General features: G+C 33.3%; 2 protein-coding genes across 7 annotated transcripts; both read right to left on the bottom strand.

Annotated features, from left to right (window-relative positions):
• Positions 1-42: 42 nt before the first annotated feature.
• Positions 43-21,540, bottom strand: LOC102627136 (phosphoglycerate mutase-like protein 1). 5 transcript variants are annotated; one of them, XM_052440880.1, is made up of 10 exons: positions 2,705-2,749; positions 2,537-2,603; positions 1,815-1,876; positions 1,541-1,728; positions 1,266-1,407; positions 1,053-1,131; positions 844-928; positions 640-759; positions 473-517; positions 43-356 (listed from the first exon to the last, which is right to left on the bottom strand). In XM_052440880.1, the coding sequence occupies exons 4-10, from the start codon at positions 1,699-1,701 to the stop codon at positions 257-259; spliced, it is 732 nt and encodes a 243-aa protein (XP_052296840.1). In that variant the 5' UTR covers positions 1,702-1,728; positions 1,815-1,876; positions 2,537-2,603; positions 2,705-2,749; the 3' UTR covers positions 43-256. The 5 variants fall into 5 exon arrangements, with proteins under 5 accessions (XP_052296840.1, XP_052296839.1, XP_052296837.1 ...); XM_052440879.1 differs by lacking the exons at positions 1,815-1,876; positions 2,537-2,603; positions 2,705-2,749 and adding exons at positions 20,442-20,503; positions 21,367-21,540; XM_052440877.1 differs by lacking the exons at positions 2,537-2,603; positions 2,705-2,749 and adding an exon at positions 21,367-21,439.
• On the bottom strand, positions 5,731-8,074 carry LOC102614327 (phosphoglycerate mutase-like protein 1). 2 transcript variants are annotated; one of them, XM_052440883.1, is made up of 8 exons: positions 7,871-8,074; positions 7,431-7,680; positions 7,161-7,266; positions 6,934-7,008; positions 6,714-6,802; positions 6,446-6,568; positions 6,166-6,210; positions 5,731-6,063 (listed from the first exon to the last, which is right to left on the bottom strand). In XM_052440883.1, exons 2-8 carry the CDS (start codon positions 7,676-7,678, stop codon positions 6,024-6,026), a joined length of 726 nt encoding a protein of 241 aa, XP_052296843.1. In that variant the 5' UTR covers positions 7,679-7,680; positions 7,871-8,074; the 3' UTR covers positions 5,731-6,023. The 2 variants fall into 2 exon arrangements, with proteins under 2 accessions (XP_052296843.1, XP_052296842.1); XM_052440882.1 differs by lacking the exon at positions 7,871-8,074 and having other exon boundaries at positions 5,732-6,063; positions 7,431-7,861.
• Positions 21,541-21,611: the final 71 nt, after the last annotated feature.

Here is a 21,611-nt window from a genome sequence, read left to right as displayed (position 1 = left end):
TTCTTTAGAAATTTTGTTGAATTAGGGAGGAAGAACACAATGTACAGTAAGGTAGGTATATTTTATTATTTGCAACAGTGACAAAAAGCCCCGCATTTTACGAGTCAGAAACATTGTAGAGTTCTTGATTAGGAGTAGGGTGCAGAAATAATCAAACAACTTACTTTTTGTGGGAAGCTGCACGCGCATATTGATAGGTATTAGAAGGTCGTGGAGTCGTAGTAAAAAACATTATGATTTCAATGAAATCATAATGTTAATTGGATACTTCTTCTCTCGGAATATTCTCTTTTGCTACATCTGCAGGAAGACGAAGCTCGCCGGATATAGTTCCAGGATAACATGAACCCCTTATGCTTTAGATTTAGAAAGAAAAAAAGAAAACAAATAAAAATGTTGAGCATATTTTATAGTAAGAATAGAATGCATGCATCATATTAGAATGAATGTGTCGTGCGGGTCTAATGCTCACCTCTGGTCGACGATGACCACCGATCGTATTTCACAATTTGTAAACCTAAAGCACATATTATACAGACAACAGTTGAGGGTTTAAAAACAATTGTTTATGATTGAATTTGCAAAAGGAGCAAATAAAAAAATAAAAAATTATTGAAAATATAGTTAGTGCTAGCCGACCGTGGGCATAATTCTTGGTTGGGGGATGTTTGACAGTCGTTTAGAAGTGCATTGAGAGTTTGCTGCAAGAATATGCCATGGCTGACGACTGCAATCTCTTTCTCCTGTCGAGTCCACAACCTGTACATAGATACGAGGGCTATAAGTTTCATGCCGCCTTAGATTATGGTACTTAAAAATATTAAAAAAAAAACAGTAAGTCACCATTTCATAAACTCCATTCCCCTTGCTGTAACTTCTTCGAATGGCTCTCTTGCGTCAGCTTTCCATAACTTGTCATCTTCACTTTCTATCTGAACAAATCAAAACAAAACAAAATTTACGTGTAAGGAAGAAGCTTGTGATACCAACTAAAAGATTCTTCTTAACTCAATTCTGTGGATTGGGGAATTGAATGATAATGGTTCAGCTACTTGCCAATTTAAAGTCGATTGCTGGGAAAAGAGAGTGATACTCGCTGATGCTTCTTCTCTTGTCACATGGATGAACCCCCTGCATGCAGAAGACGACGCGGCTGTGAGCAGAATTATACATGTGTGTTGAAAGTTGAAACTCCCATAAGGGGCAGTCATGTGGTAGCCATCTTGATTCTTGTGCACACTACAGGCATTAGGTAACACACGTACCAAACGTTCTCGGCAAAGCTCAACTGCTATAATTGGTGGGCAGTTAACAGTTGCTGTTGCCGTCAGAGACGGATGCGCATCGATCCCATCCGTTTGGCTTTCACCATCCCCACCGAAAACTCCAACTGCTGTTTGCAAAGTTCTGCAACCCCCCATTATCAGCAAACCATATGTAAGCTAGCTACCCACAAGAAACAAGCCAGTGCTAGCCGCCGACTGCTGATGTTTTGTTTCAAGTCATAATAAAATAATTACTAACTTAAATCAATAATAACCTTAACAATGGGGATGTGATGACCAAATCAATCTTTTGGGTAAGTCCACTTGCTTCAACTCGTTTCCGCAAATTACCCACCTGCTGCCACCCCAGAGGTGAAAGATGTGCATCAAAAAATTCTTGAGATAATAAGGCTTCAGGACCATTATTTCCTTCCATATTGTGGACCCCTTGTCCGTGCCTTACCTGCAAGTAATTACTATCTAAATAAAGCAGCCTAGGTGAAATCAATAAATTAAATATCAAAATAAAAAGGTCAAAATGCTGCAAACCAGGTGAAGAATCTTGCAATGTTGCAATGAATATAGATGTTTAGCTGTAGCGGCATCCAGAGCTGCAAATGATACAACTGAGAAACAATGCAAGGAGAGTACAAGAGTATCGCATGCAACTAAGTAATTAGGCAAATACAAAATGGAATTACTAGCTAGAGGTAATTTACAGCATATATCGTACTCAATGATGCAGCATATATACGCTTCTAATCTGTGTTTTACAAGTTCCCATAAATAATATATAGGGTGATCCATGAATGTCATTGTAAATTTTTCCAAAAAGAATTTACCATGTATACAAGTATGCCATCAAAGGTAAAAGGTTGGTAGATTTAAATGATCTCTTGACGCATATACATTTTTGTCTAAAATTTACTTATTTACTATATTCTTATCATCAATCAATCATGTTATCGTATTTATTTGCTTGCACAAAAAATTGTATCACCAGAAATTTCTTATTCGGAATGGAATACATCCACGAATGAATTACTTGGTATTTTTTTCCCATAATTCATAATCCAACTTCCTTGACAATGGCTTGGCTTTTTGGTAGTACTATTACCACAAATATAAATATAATTTAAATGAAATTTTATCAAATATTTGTTGTAGTTTAAAAGTTATAGTTACCCAACTGCAATACGGATAAGCTAATACCAAACAGTCCTCAATCGCAACATTTTAAAAAATTAGCATGGAAGAGATCAAACCGGTACCGAGTCAATCTAGACCGTGAATGTCCATATCTTATGTTAATTAATTAAGCAAGAACTGCAAAAGCACCTTGCAAAGTAACATGCAACAGATGGCTAATCAGAAGAAGCAACATAACAATTATACGCTTCCCAACTGGCCGCAGAAGAAATAGGAGATAACTAACATACCAGAGAGAGGAGAAACAACGAAAGTCTTGCCTCGAAATAAAGCAGCAAAAGCATCCATTTTTTTTTTTTCCAGATATTAGATTTGGAAAAAAAAATTAATAATAATAATAACACAGACGAAACGAGCGGGAGAGGGAGCTGGGACAGGAAGGCAACCGGAAGAGAATTTTATATTGGATTGTTATTATTAGTGGATATATAAATATAAATATATATATGTATATATGTCAAATAGAAAGCAAAGCTGGGAAGGATCGATGTCGATGGTGGTGGTGTTGTGTGGCATATGATGTATATCTATATACACATATAGTTTGATTTGATATTTACAAATGAGTTGACTTTTCTTTGGAATTGGAGAGCTTTAGTCGGAGACAAAAACTCTGATAAATTCCATGCATTGGACGAAAAGTACTTCCACAGAGAAGCTTCTATGAAAGCGTCCGCCTGCTTCTGCGACATTGCCATGACACTGCTAGCTACCTGGCTAGAGAGACAATTACAAATATTATTATTCCAATTTTCAACTCATTTCCAACTTTGCATTTTGTAATTAATAATTCGCCAATGTGTTATTACTGTAATATTTTAGTTGGCAGGAAGTCAATTTAAGGCCAATGCAAATGGATTTGGCAGGGAGGAGTTTTCTTAACAAATAAAAATATACATGGAATAAATAATTGATTAATGGATTCATCAACACTATTTTCATTATATCTCTCGGAACTGCTTGGCTTCCGCAGCTTGACTTGTAAGATGGATTAATTTCTTAAGTGGAACAGGTCTCGTAAACAGTACAGAGGCATACAACAAAAGATCCAAAATCCAGCTGCCAGCTGTAACGTTCATGCACCATTAATTTGTAAGCATGGAATTGTAAACACGTATTAAATTTCCAACCTAAATTCCTGTAATTGCATGGAAGGAGCTTTTGCTGGACTTATTTTGTGTTACTCGCATGATTCCATTAATTTCCATGTCTTAAAATAGGAATTGGAATTGACACCATACAAATCTCTTTCCGTTACTGACTTTAAAAGTCTTCCAACAACGTGATACCAAGGTTGCTTTTAAGTCTTTATCATAATTTATTAAGTATTAATCCATTGAAGTTCTACGGTATAAAATTAATATTCAATAAATTGATTGTCTTAATTAAATTACAATTCTTATCATCGTAAATTAATAATTTGATAAATTTATAAGATAATAAATTTTTAATAATTCATATTTTTTTTCAAAAGACCTACTCACTGTATAAATTAATAATTAACTAATTTAAAACTAAACCCATAAAAAAGAAAATGTATACGCGACTTTTGTAATTTATGTTTTCGGTGTTACTTGCTTCATCTTGAAATTGAACATATCTAATTTTTTGTCTCGCAAAAAGAGATTTCGGATAGTATTGTCAATTAAAAATAAAAAATTATTTAATGTTAGTATAGGTAAGCGTTTACAAGCTAAGGCTGAGAGGTTAGAGCAGTTGCTCCACAGTTCAACCCTTCATAAAAACATTATAGGAGATTCCAATCCTTTCTCAATTATTAAATAATTAAGTGGAGATAATTTTCTCTCTTACTAAATACGAGTGGAGTAGACATCCCTCAAATATTAGAAAAGATACAAAATTTGGGCAGTGCTTTATGGGATTTAATATAAACTTATCACAGTAATAGTTTGAATATGAGTGGAGTTAATGTCCTTTAAATATTAGGAAGGATAAAAAAATATTTGGGCAATACTTCATAAAATTTAGTGTAAATTTATTTCAATAATAATTTAATTTATTAATATCAGTAATAGTCTCATATAATATGACATACTCTGATTGTGATATGAATGTAAAAAAAAAAAGTAAGTGTTTACTAATTTTCCAAAAGATTTTATCATAACCTGCGGCCCTGCAGCAAAGCTATTGTTGGTTGGGCCGAATTGTATCCTGTCCTAATTTTTGGCTAAATTGTAATTTTTTCCTTTTGAGATGTATTTACATTTTAACTTTAACGACAAGAAAATTAATTAACACATAGTATATGCTTGAATTTTTTTTCTTCTCCTCATTAAATATTTTGATTTATAATATAATTATCTCAAGTTGAATTTTCAATCTAATATGACAATTTAATGTAATGTTATTCATGAGAGTATTTTTGCTATTCTTTCTTCCATATAACTCCCAATAAAATGTTTGATTAAATGGTACTACATCAAATCTTAACGAAAATTGTAAAAACTATATTAAAAATTATATAAATTATTAATACCTTGACTAAATTAAATAATTTCAACATGACCTAACTAAAAAAAATTCTCGCTTTGCTCCTAATCATAAATGATGTCATATATCCATTAAATGATAAATTTATATTGAAATATATTATGCATCATGACCAAGTAATTGATATTTGAGCAAAAGCTTCGTCCTTTTTCTTTTTCTTTTTTTTTTTTTGGTTGTTGAGAATTAAAGCTCCTCCAACTTAATATCAATTCCAGATCCTTGAGTTTATGGAGAGACGTAAAGGAATAATTTTAAGGTACTAAGATTCAACTAACGCAGCATGAAGAGCTGGTAATTAAAAATAAAAATAAAATGTAACTGTCATTTTTAAAATTCTCTTGCTTTCAAGCCAATTTTTGTTACTTACCTAACACAACCTTTATAAGTCTATTATACTAGCATGACACTTATTAGTAGCAATGCTTGATTTTGTTATCCCATAATTAAAACACATATAAGTTGAGATACAAAATAGTTAAGGATAACAATGGACAAGGTTTCAACATACATATAAACGCTTTGAGAGTTGTGATAACTCAAAAAAGAGTTAGTACTATAAGTTAATTTTATTAACACATAATTATTAGGCTTTAGTGTTAACGTGATAGAAAAAACGAATGAATAAATATTGGAACAAAGATGGAAAAAGAAAGACTAAGCTAGCAAGTTTTCCCAAAATTATGGGTAATTGGGCTAGCAACTTAGGCGGTCCGCAACAAAGTGCTTATAAAATTTGAAGGATTCATTACATAAAAGAGTATGACGCCATCTTATTAACAACAAATAAAGTATTCAATTGGATACAAAGTCCTTATAGAAAATAATAAAACGAATGAATAAATGAAGCAATTTATATCTGGTCGTCGTATCATCTATCCTTGGGTATCCTTGGGTTGGACGGAGAGTGAGAGAGAATCCCAATGAAAAAAAGGAAAAAAAATGAATAAATGAAACAATTTATAGTCACGTCATCGTTGAGTTGGGAAGCTGGCGGACCACTTAACCGCAAGAAGGAGTTGATGCAAAGTAGATTATTACTTAATTAGTTGCCGAGGAAATATAATCTGAGTCCATCATCCTGCAAATTTAATTAAGTAAAGGGTGAGCCTTTTGGGTATAATTAGACGGATAGATTTCAGAGCAGTGATTCATATTTGTTGCAAATGACAAGCTGACGTACCCTTTGTTGACGACGACAACAGAACGAAGCTCACAATTGTTAAAGCTGAGTGCATGCACATCAAAAAAGAAAGAAAAGATTATTCATGCTTACAGAATTAATTAATTAATTAACAACATTAATTAAGCATATGCAGTCAGCCACCAATGTGGAAAGTAGCTTAGCTAGATAAAAAAATACAAGTGATTTTTGGATTTGGTCAAAGTTATAAAGTCAAGCCAAAAGGCTAAAGCAGAGGAAGCCAATATGAATGAGTGCTGGTACCCGTAGTTGTACATACCGTCTGCACAAACCAGTTTTCACGGACGGGTCAGCACTGTCATTTTCTAAAACATAGAGAAAATGTTGCAACACTACCCCATGGCTCACAATTGCTATCTCCTTTTCCGGCCGTGTCCACAGCCTGTACATGTAAATTAATTAATAATCGGCCCAGCTTAAATTTGTTAACTAATTTCATTCTTAATATTAATTAATTAATTGATAGAAAAAAAAGAAAAATTAATGCATATATGCATATGCATGTGATGATGTTCAAATTCAATCACCATTTGAGAAACTCAATTCCCCTGGCTTCGATATCTTCATAAGGCTCTCTGGCTTCAGGATACCACATACCATCTTCTTCACTCTCCATCTGCATTAATAAATAAATAAATAATAAAAGTTACGGATTAATTGATAATTTTATAATTAATTAACGTGGATGATATTCAAAACATAACAACATTAATTGATTAATTCATCGGTAAAGTATAATACACTTGCCAGTGAAAAGTCGATTTCTGGGAAAAGAGACCGACACTCACTCACGCTTCTCCTTTGATCACATGGACGAAGGCCCTGATGAAAAAAATTAATCAATTAATTAATTAAATCCGAACAAAATTGGTGTGTGTATGTACACGCACGCACATGTGTGTGTGTGTGTGTGTGTGTGTGTGTATAAGCTAGACTTTTGTTAATTAATTGTAATGCAAGTAAACAATTAATACCAAACGATCTCGACAAAGCTCGTGAGCTACAATGGGTGGGCAATTTGACTTCCATCCTGCATCTGCTCCTTCGCTACCAAACACTCCAACTGCTGTTTGCATGGTCCTGCCAAATTCCAAACATACAATTGTTAGTTAAGCCATTATATTTCGCCTGCGTGGTTTTGAAGCAGCATTACTTAGCTGACCACGCGGGAGTTCAAACACTTGGGTGAGGCATGCGATTAAAAAATGAAATTGGGGCGATGTATGTGATGATAATGATTCGACCTTAACAAAGGGGAAGTGACGACCAAGTCAATCCGCTTTAAGAGTCCGGTTGCATGAACGTACTTGCCGAGATCAGCAACCTGCTGCCAACCCAATGCTGAGATTGGTGAATCAAACAGCTCTGGAGACAATAATGCATCAATATTCTTCTCTGCTTCTACATTGTGAACCCCTTGACCGTGCCTCACCATGTGTAGAATTTTGCAATTGTTCGGTGAGTACAGAAACTGAGCCTGGGCAGTCACCATTTCTGCAAAGTCGTGTGTCAAAAATTGATGAGAAATGAAAAGAGCGTTGGCTAGAAACAAGTTAAAGATTCGTACTAGTAGTATTGAAATGGAATTGGGAAAATGTTTTACGACACAATTGAGTATGGGAGGACAATAAATGCTGTGAGCAACATATATATAATAAATGAAGTGTGAGATGGGTGGGTTTACTTTGATTTTTACTTTTATCAGCTTTGATTCGTTATTTTGTGCCTTCAACGTAATCGCTGGACCAAATTCCTGAGACCTATATTGAGAATTTTCTGAAAGCGTGTTTAATATTTTCTGCATCTTAATTCATGCAACAGACAAACCTCTATTCCCCATAGTCTCAATTAACATATATTTAAATCGGGGTCTCCATTGCTTTTTTTCTTCCTTTGTGACTCTCACCATCTTTGGTTGGTTTGAAGTTTGAACAGATTCAAAAGAAAGATATTTCCTTGGACTTTGAACTTGAAACTTGAAATGATTATTCTTGGCAATTACGTAGATCAATTGATTTATTCATGTTTATTTCTACCCCATGCCTAATGGTACTCAAGACTTAGCAGCAACTGTTCCCAATGGTACTCACAATATATATAAGAATGTACGAAATGACCGATTAAAATCGAGGTAATAGGGAAAGATGGAAATAAATAAATAAGTGCATATAAAAAGGAAACGTCAAGATGATGCAAATCTTGATGGAATTATTCTTCACGAGCAAAATAATCAGAAGAATGATCTAAGGTTCTTGTCTCTTTGAGTTAACATATAATTCATTTTCATACATCCTATTAAGAATAGGCGCCTAGTCTTAAAAACTTAACGCATCGCCTATACCAAGAAAGAATCTTGACAATGGGTAACTGAGCTTGCAAGCTCATAAAATCTTTTTAGTTTGATAATATTGCTATTTCAGTGATTCACTTGAAGTTCTTGATATCATCATATTCATAATCCAGTTCGATCAATGTATCACCCCATGCCCAGGCTATGATTACTGAGATGCTCCTTGCTTCGGATGCTTCTCAGCAGCAACATCACTAGGAAGATCAACACCGCTAGGAATCTTTCCTGGGTGGTTTGTTGTTGGCGCATCTGAGCCAATCATGCTGCAACAAAAAAGATAAGTTTATTATTTTGCAACAACAGTTGGAAAACATGAGTTGTGCATAGGCTGGACAGCAAGTTCTCAAGAAATTATATACTTAACCTGCTCACCTTCTATCAACAATAACCATTGAGGGAAGTTCGCAATTAGCAAAGCTGCAGACAGATAGCAGAAAGCATACTAGCAAGTAGTTGAGCCAAATCAACATATATTTATGTATAAAACCAGTGAGATATGTTTAATCTTTGCCTCAAATTTAAGTTTCCCCTACTATCAATTTTTCAGCTGGTAATTGCTACAAGGAATAACATTGAAGAGGTTATTCAATCTCCTGGGGTGACTAGAACCCACGCCTGGAACAGAGCCATCTAATTTTACTACCCCAGATGACTAATTTAAGATAAAAACCGTACCTCAGAAGAATACTTAAAAACAGAAACTGGCCATCTGGTTAATTCAAAGCTACCATTATTTGCCATCCAGAATTTTACAAAATTATAAATGAAAAACTTAGAGCTCAACAGAAAACAGGCACATAATTAAAAGCAAAGAAAGTCTTATTCAGCTACCAGTCTTACGAAATGAACCAGCAATTTCAAAACATGTCTTGCAGTAAGAAGTTATTAGGAGATGGCTTAAAAAGTGAATGAGGAATCAGCAGAATCGAGGAGAGTGAGGCACCAACCAAATAGCTTAAAATAGCACATCAAGCACGTAGTTCAACACTTACAAAAAGGTTTAACAAAATTCCTTCAAAATATATATATATATATATGGTAACCCACGTTTCAAGCTGTTTACAGACAATTGCAGATGAACAAATGAGGGTAACACTTACTGTGTGCGTATTTCACTCTTTATAGATGGATGGCAATCATTTCCAAAAGCACTTCAGGGTATGATATAAGAATCCACTATGAGTAGCAACTGCAATCTCCTTCTCTTTCCGCGTCCACAACCTGGAACAATTGAAATGAGAAAAGGCAAGGAAATTGTAAGGAATAGATTTGATATAAAATCTGCAATAGCTGCTTACCAATGTGTGCATTAGATGTCCGTATGCATTTTATTCAACAAGAAAATAAGACTGGAGGGAAATATACTAAATATGCAATATCCTCAACAATCAAGAGGAGCATTTACAGTTTCAAAAAGGAGCTTTGCCGGGTACATTACTTTTTCTAGAGAATTTTGAGCTAATGCAAATGATGCAATGCCAGTGCCTAGTGGGGTCATAATTGAGAAATAACAAAATTAAGAGGCAACAACATATATAGCATAAACTTAAGGAGGCTAATACCGTAAATTTTAGCGAAAGTCTTTGTTATTTAAAAAAAATGCTTGGTAATATATGTTTTTTTTTTGGGTATCATTATGCTATATTTTCTAGTGATTTAACATTTTAATGCTACTTTGTGGACAGTAAATGTAGTTGCCAAAGCTGCGCCTATTTTGGAGATTGTTTCAGATGAAGGCTGCCTATACACATTGGTTATAATCCTAGGAGGTACCTAATCCTGCAGTACTATTGTGCTATCTCAATAAAAGTTAGTGATTAGTATGTGTACAGTAGGGTGGATGAGCGAGCTTACTTGTGTAGGTATATATGTTAGGTATTTATTTGTGACATACCCTAAAAGTAGGATATTTATCTAAATACACTTTTATACTTCAAAATTCCTCATATATGCTTTTTTTATATGCAATTACCGAATTACCGTAACTCAAAACCTAATTCTTTAAAATTATTCACAACTTGAATACACAACGCACAATTTATCACTCACGACCACCGTACACCATACCAAAATTTCCCCTGATTCCAACCTACTTGAAGATTACTAGTCGAAACAGAAAACAAAGAATAAAGTGTCGTTCTAATGGGCTATTAGGTAAGGCCAACTCTGACAACGATTATCCTACTACGACTTCATGGTTTTACTTTAGAGTCTTTGTGGATTTTGCTCCACTGCTGGTCCTTTGATTGGGTATGCAGTCAGTAGTTTTCTATTAATCATATGGGACCTTTGGTCAGCTGTTTTCCTTTTGCATTTTGTTTTGATATTAAGAATACATGTTTAATTTGCAATGTGATTAAGTAACAATAATTGTTCTTTAATCTCTTTAATTACAAGGACTATTGGGTGTCTTGGCAATTTAGCTTGTTTTACTAATAGTATTAGGCTTTGAAATTTACGAAACCATATCTGCTAATATTCGTTCTAAGAAAAAGAATTTAAGAATTTTCCATCTGCCATTTGACATTATTTTTCTTGATTTTTATTTCAAGCAATCTTAAATAGAGCTTTGCATTTACATGCCATAACATTTGTGTACATGACTAATTGGATGAATGGGTCTAGTTAATAACTCAGCGAACTTTATCTCTTTTTTACGACCACAAACTTACAAAAATCAAATTGTAAATTTTTCTGTTGTATTCCCTTAGACTAGCTAGAACGTATATTTTGGTGTGCTAGCTCACTAGCTGCGCATATGAAATTTGATAGTTCTAAATTTTGACTTGCATGTTTGTTGAAATGGAGTGATTTCAAGGGAGCTCATTCATCTTTACCGTAATCTTTCTATTTAATGTAATAAATTTATTAGGCAGACAATTTACTTATGGTAATGTGGTTTGATATATAAAACTGTCAATATTTGTTCATTGAGTATGTGTGTTTGTTAAATTCTCAAACAATTTAGTTGTTATGTCTGTGGCCTGTAAATGATCCTATGGACGTCACATTTGGCTCACCAATATAACAACCATTGGACACATTCGTCAACCTTTGTAGTACAAAAAATGATACACTCCTATTAAAAATGCTAGATAATTGTCATGGTACAGAAGGGATCTAATTGTCATCTAAACGCAAAGAAAAGATTGTAGATTAGTATATAATTTACGGAAGAGAAGAGAAACAAAAACTTTGACTTACTTACGGACATTGTACTCCATTCCCTTAAAGAAGTCGCGAGAAACAACAGATGTTGAGGTGCACCCTCAAAAGACAATAGACTTTCAAGTGCATCCCCTTATACCCCGAGAGGAATTACTGGAGCTGCAGCGATGGATGGATTTCGCCAATGATAAAACAAGAGTCGTAAGTTATCTCATATTATGATATTAACTTTTTATTTTTTATTATTATAATGTATATTTATTTAACACATTTAGTTATTGTCATTTATCTATACATGAAAGTTATCAATTTGACTATTATGGATATTGGTAGAGAATTTTTTCATAAATTATATACACCAGACACGTGGTTATCTAATTTTATAAGTTATTTAGCACAACTTTTTTTTATCATTTTTTTGATAAATATTTGCTATTTTCTAAATAAAAATTCACATTTTATATTCAGCATATCGACATTGCATGATACTACTTAAGAAAAGATATGTCCTGGGCTACGACTCCAAACATATAATTTTATGCCATTATGGACAACAATTTTCTAGTATGATTAATTTTGCATACATTTTCCTTAACCTCTAAAAATAATAAGAGATGATATATTGTACATGGAAAACCCGGATAAGATGTCAGAAAAGGGGAGCTATTGCATTGATTACACTAATGGTGCGAAATTAAACTGCACCACTGTTTATAAAAGTGTTTCGACAGTGAGTTTGACATTCTTTTTTATATTATGTGGCATTTAGTTCCTAAAATATTGCCCAAACCATACAGGTATATTTGTCGATACTTATGAATAAGCATTGGATTTTGGGGTGGTCGATATATCTACGGGTAAGATTAATGTTTATGACTCTATAATAGACGACAAAAGATTAAAGTTTGGTCAAACAATTGCTACATGTTGTAGACACGATACCTCTACTATTTCAAAATATATCATATCACAAAACACATCCAAATTGTGCTGATGTCATATCAAAAGTCCATTGGCCCATCTTGCGAGTACGAAATATCCCGCAACAAAAATCAAGGTATACAATTGAGCACATTATTTATTTTTTTAATTAAAATGGTGATTTTATTATTGATATATATGAATTTTCTTAGTGGTGACTGTAGAGCATTTTTGTTACGGTACTTGGAGATTCTAGCCCATGGCCTTGATGTCAACACATATTGCCAACACGGTGATGTTATCGAAAAGCATTGTATGTCAAATTATTTGGACATAGGTTGTGGAAACCAACGACCTAGTGTCATACCCTTAAGAACTTTATTACAATGATTTTTCCATTTTTTGGATAAATTATTGTCATATGTAACAGTTACAATAGAGATGCAATTGACATTTGATGCAATTGACATTTGATGTAATTAAATATAGTTTTGCATTATATATAAGCTTTATTTTTTGTTAAGTTTATTATTGAAAGAATAGAAGGTAGTTTTGCATCATATATGTAATATAACAGGACAATCATAAACATTGAACGAATGTTCAACCTAAGTTCACGATTACAGTCCAGTACCTTCATAGATACATGACTACAGTCGAGTCTCTTTCTAGATACATGTGACTATAGTCGAGTATCTTCATAGATACACCAATTATTCTTAATCATTTGACATTTATAAATCATTACCCATCAGTTACATATCAATGATTCATCTTTTAATAAATGGCTATAGTCGAGTAAACTTCATCGATACACGACAACAATAAAGTAACTTCATAAATATACGACGTTAGTCGAGTACGTGGATAAGGAATAAAAGCTACCTAAAGCACTCATGAAAATGATAACACAATCAACGTACTTGATAAACAACACAATCAATGTAACACATCAAACTTCAATACATCAAATAACGAAAGCTTTTCTACATCAAAAAACATAGGCCCAACACATGTTAGAATTATAAATAAGTTTTAAGTGAACAAAAGTTGCTACTGCACATGCATGCTTTTGTTTTATTCAGTCCAATTACAAGTTTATTGTCAGACAGTGGAATTAATGTCTTATATAATCGCACCTACCACACTTACAACATAACTTCTCCTCACCTTATAATGCTATTTTAATTTCTTGTGGACGACTATTTTCTGCTTTTCTATAAGGGGTAAAATCTTATTATTGTGCACTTCCTATGAAACCTACCATTCTTCTTGCGCACCAACAAGATAGATTATTTCTGCTTATATTGCAACTCAAGCTTCACTGGAATAGTAATATGAGCACACATCATATGCAAGCAATATTTGTTGGCACATACATACAGCTAATACATGTTCATAAGGTAGTTGATCGAGTTGAAATTCCCGGCAATTATATATCTTGTCAAGAATATTGACATGACTATCAAGGTCAACATCTTTAATAATAAATTCATACATATTTAGTGCCACCACTTTATATGTACAGGAATCCTCTAATTTTCTGAACAACTTCTTTTTCAGTCCATTTTGTCAGTCGAGTGTGACAATTAATTGTCTCTTTTCGCCTATCACAAAATCACTCTTGTAGTTTATCAATGATCAAATCCAATAACTTATGAATGGGCAATTCTCGGGAATTTTTAAGGATAGAGTTCATGGATTATGTTACGTTGGTTGTCATAGAACTATAATGCAACCCATCAAAATGAGAACAAGCTCATTTCTCATATCTTACATCATAAAAATATTTTGCAATCTTTCATTGACCTTTTGTATCTTATTCGTAAAATAGTTAAATTGTTGTGATCGATAGGCCTTTACAACTAGTTTAACAATTGTATTTAGCCCAATTTCTTTAAATTTAGCACATAAATTTCACTTCAAATGGTGCGTACAAATATCATATACAGATTATAGGAATGCAATGTTAACATTTTTCTTCATACTTGGGTGCCGGTCAAAAATGAAAACCAAATTAAGAATTTCACATATTGCTTCCTTTAAAGTTTTTATAAACCACCCCTATGAAGCATCGTTCACACTGTCACTGATACTACATGCAACATGATAAAATTGATTGTTATCATCAAGTGCTGTCACAAAGAATAAAGTTTTTTTTTTAATTTTCCCTTTAAGAATATACTATCAATTGCAATGACTGACCTTATTGATGAAATGAATCCATGTACATAGCTTCCAACTGCTATAAAGAAATATTCAAAGTTATTTACATTGTCAACTTTAAGAAATATACATGTATCTAAAATTTTCTTCTTCAACATTACCATATAGGAAGATAGTAATTTGAATGAATCCTCAAGCGTGCCTCTAACTTTCTCTATTGCATATTCTTTTGCTTCCCATACTTTGTAATGAATTATTTTATACTCAAACTGTTTCTGAAATTCTTCTCTAATCTCACTAGGCCTCTATGAAGATGAAGTATGAATAAAGTATGACGATGATCTCTCTTACGAACATCAAGTGCAGAAGTATGAATGCTATAATACCTTCTAATTTCAAACATATTCAAACTTTCAAGCTTGGTAGCACGAAGTTACCACTTACAATTACTGTCACTACATCTAACAAGAAGTATGTTCTTCCATGCCTTAAAGGTTTTAAACTTAAAATTTCTCCTTAAAGCTTCCATAGAAAGAACTTCTTGTAACTCCTCTTACGAATCGAACAACTTTTTCACCATTAACATATCATTATTACCAACAACTCTCATGGATGGCAAGTTATTACTATTCGAATGCGAGTTATCGTTATTTAATGAATTGCTGCATGCAAACAAATTGACTACAAGCATATATATACTATTAGAGGAATGGAAACTCATATTGCAAGGTGCTACATTCTCGACTGTTGATTACTAACTATTATCCCATCAAAATCATCAAGAACAATAACATTCACATTTTCTAAATTTGGCACCCTTCTATCATTAGGTTGTGTTTTAAGAACAAATTTGAATTCTGGTTAATCTTTAGCAACAAAATTATTTCGACTTAAACATTCACCTCCAACATATAACTCAACGGGTTCTTGTGGACAACTATCTGGCTTAAAGTTAATGTCAACATCAGGAATAAGTGTCTTTAAAATCTATTTTCGTTTGTAGGTAATACAAAGAGAATTGTTCAACTCAACTCTACTAATCGTCTCCTTTAGAAAATAATTTACATCATCATCAGTCAAAATTGGAACGAACGACATTAGATCGAATGTTTTAAGCTTCAACTTCATTTTAATGTCAAATTCAAAAAAAAATCCATGAAAATAAACCTAAATATTATTTCTATCAATTGTGCATATGTTATAGAATGGGGCACCATGATCCTTATTGCCTTTATACCATTAAATCTAAAATAGCTGTTTTACTTAATTCATTTACCACAAAACATAATAGGCACATGTATTGAAGTCATTTTGTGTAATGATACAATAAATACAAAAGCAAAATCAAACAAGGCATAAAACAAAGTGTGGAACTGTCTGCCCATGTACACGATTACAGTCGTGTAATTGCTCGTTTACATGATAACAGTTGTGTAACTTGCTAAAATACACAACTATAGTCCAGTAAACAGTCAAATGATATATTTAGTAAAAATAATATATTCTTTACACTAATAGAATGTTATGCGTTATAACAGCTACTATATTTTTCACACTTGCATGACTGCAGTGGTGTAAATTTATACATATATGACAAAAGTCATGTAACTTACAAAAATACACGACTATAGCCTAAGTTAGAGGATATATTTCTTCTTCAATTTTTTTTTACACTTGCTCGGGTTTCATAGTAGTTGGAGTATTTTACATTTTTAATTGGACACTTCTTCACTTGATATGAATACTCTCTTTTGCAGCATCCCAAGGAAGACGAAGCTCACCCGATATAGTTCCGGGATAACATGAACCGGCTATGCTGCAGATTTAGGAAAAAAAGAAAATAAAATAAAAAATATTGAGCACAATTTATAGTAAGAATAGAATGCATGCGTCATATTAGAATGAATATGTCGTGTGGGTCTAATGCTCACCTCCTGTTAATTATGACCACCGACCGTATTTCACAATTTGTAAACCTAAAGCACATATTATACAGACAACATTTGAAGGTTAAAAAAATAATTCATTTTGATTGAATTTGCAATAGGAGCAAACAAAAAAAAGTTTATCGAAAATGCAGTTATAGATGACCGACCGTGGGCATAGTTCTTGGCTGAAGGATGTTTGACAGTCGTTAGAATTGCATTCAGAGTTTGCTGCAAGAATATGCCATGGCTGACAATTGCAATCTTCTTCTCTTGTCAAGTCCAACAACTATACGTATGATAAGAGAGCTATTAGTTTCATGGCGCCCTTAATCATGTTACTTAAAAATAAAAAAGATAAAAACAAAAATAAACACTAAAAAGGTAAGTCACCATTTCATAAACTGCATTCCCATTGTATTAGGGATAACTAAGTCCAAAACAATATTTTTTTTTAAACTATATCTCTAGTTTGTTGTAACTTTCGCATAGTAATAAAATTAGTTTAGTCCTAACATTATAACTATAAAGAGGTTTTACTGTATTTGCATTGGCGCTTAAGAGCTTTCATCATAATTGACATAAATATAGTCATGTTTGGTGCACCAATTGAGTTTTGAGAGTTCATTAATCTTTGAATTAATAGTAATTTGATGTTTCCCACATTCTAGTAGACTACCGATAAGGCTTGTGGGTGCATCAAATGTCCAAACATTTAGTGACATTCTCCACCAAAGAATTTTAGTTCATGCTAATGAGCTCAGAGGTGCAAAAGCTATTGTAGTGGAAATTTTGTAAGCAGTTTACTTTCTACTATTCATTCTAATTTGTTGTGGTGAGCCTAATTCATGTTCACTATGAAAGAATAACTCTAGGAACTACTAGAAATCATTTTCTACAATCTCGTAAAGAATTCAAATTAAGGCTTATAAAATGCATCCATATTACGAGAAATTTTTACAATTTGTATTCAATTTAGTTAATAATTCCCAATAATTTCAATGAGAATTGTCTTACACTGCATTCTTTCCATACTGACTTACAATGAGGAGTTTCCTTTACATTGTATGTAATTTTAGGTTGTTAATGATGAGCCCTGCTCAATAGATGGTTTGCATGAAGTTGAGTTGCTTCTACCATTCTTAAATGATACATCTGTAGAAGGTGTGCTTGCAAATTTTGAATCATGTAATTCTTTTTGTTGGTTGAAGCCTTCAACTATTTTGAGATTATCAACTTTATCATTAACTACATTGTTAATATTATAAAACATGTCGTCTTTCATTTCCATGAAGAGTTTTTGTGCCTTGGTTGGCAGATACATATTTATATGACTACCTTCAACCATCCGAAACACTTGAGCTTTGTATTTCTAAAATAATAATATGAACTCTATTTCTCTCTTCTTTCAAAAACTAACTTCAATAATTTCTGGTACGATGAAAGGACAAGAGTTGGTGTTTGGGGGTTGAGGTTTCCCATCCTTATCCAAATCTTTTTTAAATTTTAAAATAATTAAAATAATAAAGACTTGTTCTTATTCATTGCTTTAAGTGCTTTTTTCGATTTGCGTTTTTCATGCTACGTTAGGCTCTTAGAGAACATTGTGTTGAGTTAATGTCCATGGAAGCTCTTAATGACTCCTCATTAAACTTGGACACTGAAATAAAAGCACCCTCGATAATTAGCAAAACTTTTTGGGATGTAGTAGTCCTTTTCAATTTCAGATCTAGCTCTTCGCAAGAGAGGAAGGGAATTGAAAGAAGAAAGGAAAAGACTCGTAAAGGCTGCTAATTTCAACATCATGGCAGCTGTTTTTTTCTGCTGCTTTCTATTCTGGTAGTATTTGTGCTTATTGCTAAGAAACACTAGCTCACTAAGCAAAATCTTTTTCAGTAATCAAATGGTTCATTTTTTTTTAAGTATAAAAAAAAATCAGAACATTTAATTGTTTTTTGACTTAGAAATTTTGTTGAATTGTGGTGGAAGAACACAATGTGCGGTAAGGTAGGTATATTTTATTATTTGCAACACTAACAAAAAACCCCTCATTTAGTCATTTGAAGAGTTAAAAATATTGTAGAATTCTTGATTAGGAGTAGTCTTGTCTTTTTGTGGGAAGCCGCACGCGCATATTGATGGATATTAGTAGCTCGTGGAGTCGTACGTAGTTAAAAACATTGTGGTTTCAAATCGATATTAGTAGCCAATTAATTGGATACTTCTTCACTCGGAATATTTGCATCCCCATGAAGACGAAGCTCGCCGGATATAGTTTCAGGATAACATGAACCCGTTATGCTGCAGATTTAGGAAAAAAATAAAAAAAATAAAAATAAAAATGTTGAGCATAGTTTATAGTAAGAATAGAATGCATGTGTCATGTTAGAATGAATGTGTCGTGTGAATCTAATGCTCACCTCCTGTCGATGATGACCACCGACCGTATTTCACAATTTGTAAACCTAAAGCACATATTATACAAACAACAGTTGAGGGTTAAAAAAATAATTGTCTTTTTATTGAAGTTGCAATAGGAGCAAAAAAAAAATTATCGAAAATACAGTTACAGCTGACTGACCGTGGGCATAGTTCTTGGTTGAATGATGCTTGACAATCGTTTAGAAGTGCATTCAGAGTTTGCTGCAAGAATATCCCATGGCTGACAACTGCAATCTCCTTCTCTTGTCGAGTCCACAACCTATACGTATGATAGGAGAGCTATTAGTTTCATGGCGCCCTTGATCATGTTACTTAAAAATTAAAAAAAAAACAAAAATAAACATAAAAAAAAAGTAAGCCACCATTTCATGAACTCTATTCCCCTTGCTGCAACCTCTTCGAAGGGCTCTCTTGTGTCAGCTTTCCACAACTTGTCATCTTCACTTTCTATCTGAACAAAACAATAGAAAACAAAATTTACTTGTAAGGAACAAACTTGTGATACCGACTAAGAGATTCTTCTTAACTCAATTCTATGGATTGGAGAATTGGATGATAACAGCTCAGGTACTTGCCAATTTAAAGTCGATTGCTCGGAAAAGAGACCGATACTCACTGATGCTTCTTCTCTTGTCACATGGATGAACCCCCTGCATGCAGCAGATGACGCGGCTGTGAGCAGAATTATACATGTGTGATGGAAGTTGATTCTAGTGCACATACCAATTTAAAGCTAACGTACGCACCAAACGTTCTCGGCAAAGCTCAACCCCTACAATTGGTGGGCAGTTAACAGTTGTTGTTGCCGTCAGAGATGGATGCGCATCGATCCCATCCGTCTGGCTTTGACCATCCCCACCGAAAACTCCAACCGCTGTTTGCAAAGTTCTGCAACCCCCATTATTAACAAACCATATATAAGCTAGCTAACCACAAGACACAATCCAGTGCTAGCTGCTGACTGCTGATCTTTTGTTTCAAGTCATAATATAACTTAAATCAATAATAACCTTAACAATGGGGATGTGATGACTAAATCAATCTTTCGGGCAAGTCCACTTGCTTCAACTCGTTTCCGCAAATTATCCACCTGCCGCCACCCTAGAGGTGAAAGCTGTGCATCAAAAAATTCTTGAGATAATAAGGCTTCTGGGCCATTATTTCCTTCCATATTGTGGACCCCTTGTCCGTGCCTTACCTGAAATTAGTTACTATCTAAGTAAAGTAGCCTAGGTGAAATCAATTAATTAAATATCAAAATTAAAGGTCAAAGTGTTGCAAACCAGGTGAAGAATTTTGCAATGTTGCAATGAATATAGATGTTTGGCTATAGCAGCATCCAAATCTGCAAATGATACAACTGAGAAAAAATGCATGGAGAGTACAAGAGAATCGCATGCAACTAAGTAATTAGGCAAATACAAAATGGAATTACTAGCTAGAGGTAATTTACAGCATATATCCTTCTCAATGATTCAGCATATATATGCTTCTAATATTTGTGTTTTACAGGTTCCCATAAATAATATATAGGGTGATCTATCGATGCTGTTGTAACTTGTAAATTCGTCCAAAAAAAATTTATCATGTATAAAAGTTGTGGATTTTAATATGCATACATTCAAAGTGGAAAAGTTAGTAGATTTAAATGATCTCTTAACCGGCATATATTTTATCTAAAATTTACTTATTTATTATATTCTTATTTATCAATTATCAATTACATTGTTGTATTTATTTGATTGTATAAAAGATCATATCACCAGAGATTTCTTATTCATGATGGAATACATCCATGGATGAATTATTTGGCATTTTTCTTTATAATTCATGATCCAACTTGACAATTACGTGAATTTTTTATAGTACTATTTCCACAAATATAAATATAATTTAAATGAAATTTTATCAAATATTTATAGTAACTTAAAAGTTGTAGCCCCAATTGCAATACGCTCATACCAAACAGTCCTCGGTCACAACATTTTAAAAATCAGCGTGGAAGAGATCAAACCAATACCGAATCAATCTAGACGGTGAATGTCCATAACTTAATTAATTAATGAAGCAAGAACTGCAAAAGCACGAAGCGTTCAGTTTTTACTTTTCCAAAAGTAACATGCAACAGACAGCTAATCACAAGAAGCAACGTAACAATTACACCGTTCCCAACTTGGCCACAGAAGAAATAGGAGATGACTAACATACCAGAGAGAGGAGAAACAACGAAAGTCTTGCCTCGAAACAAAGCAGCAAAAGCGTCCATTTTTTTTTCCTGATATTAGATTTGGAAAATTAATAATAATAATACAGACGAAATGAGCTGGACAGGGAGCTGGGACAGGAAGGCAACAGGAATAGAATTTTATATTGGATTATTATTAGTATTATTGGGTATATATATATATATATATATATGTCAGATGGAAAGGCAAGCTGGTAAGGATCGACGT

Source organism: Citrus sinensis, chromosome 5, assembly GCF_022201045.2.
Source record: "Citrus sinensis cultivar Valencia sweet orange chromosome 5, DVS_A1.0, whole genome shotgun sequence".
Classification (NCBI taxonomy): Eukaryota; Viridiplantae; Streptophyta; class Magnoliopsida; order Sapindales; family Rutaceae; genus Citrus; species Citrus sinensis.
The sequence above is the reverse complement of the archived record's forward strand: the minus strand, read 5'-3'. Positions and strand labels throughout refer to the sequence as shown.

Coding starts and splice junctions, on each gene's coding strand:
- LOC102614327 (XM_052440883.1), bottom strand. CDS start 7,678: ATGGTGACTGCCCAGGCTCAGTTTCTGTACTCACCGAACAATTGCAAA. Junction 6,803..6,933: donor CAGAAATCGACTTTTCACTG/GCAAGTGTATTA, acceptor TTATTAATGCAG/ATGGAGAGTGAAGAAGATGG. Junction 6,569..6,713: donor GGAATTGAGTTTCTCAAATG/GTGATTGAATTT, acceptor TTACATGTACAG/GCTGTGGACACGGCCGGAAA.
- LOC102627136 (XM_052440879.1), bottom strand. CDS start 21,424: ATGGACGCTTTTGCTGCTTTGTTTCGAGGCAAGACTTTCGTTGTTTCT. Junction 1,132..1,265: donor AGCTTTGCCGAGAACGTTTG/GTACGTGTGTTA, acceptor TTCTGCATGCAG/GGGGTTCATCCATGTGACAA. Junction 760..843: donor GGAATGGAGTTTATGAAATG/GTGACTTACTGT, acceptor ATCTATGTACAG/GTTGTGGACTCGACAGGAGA.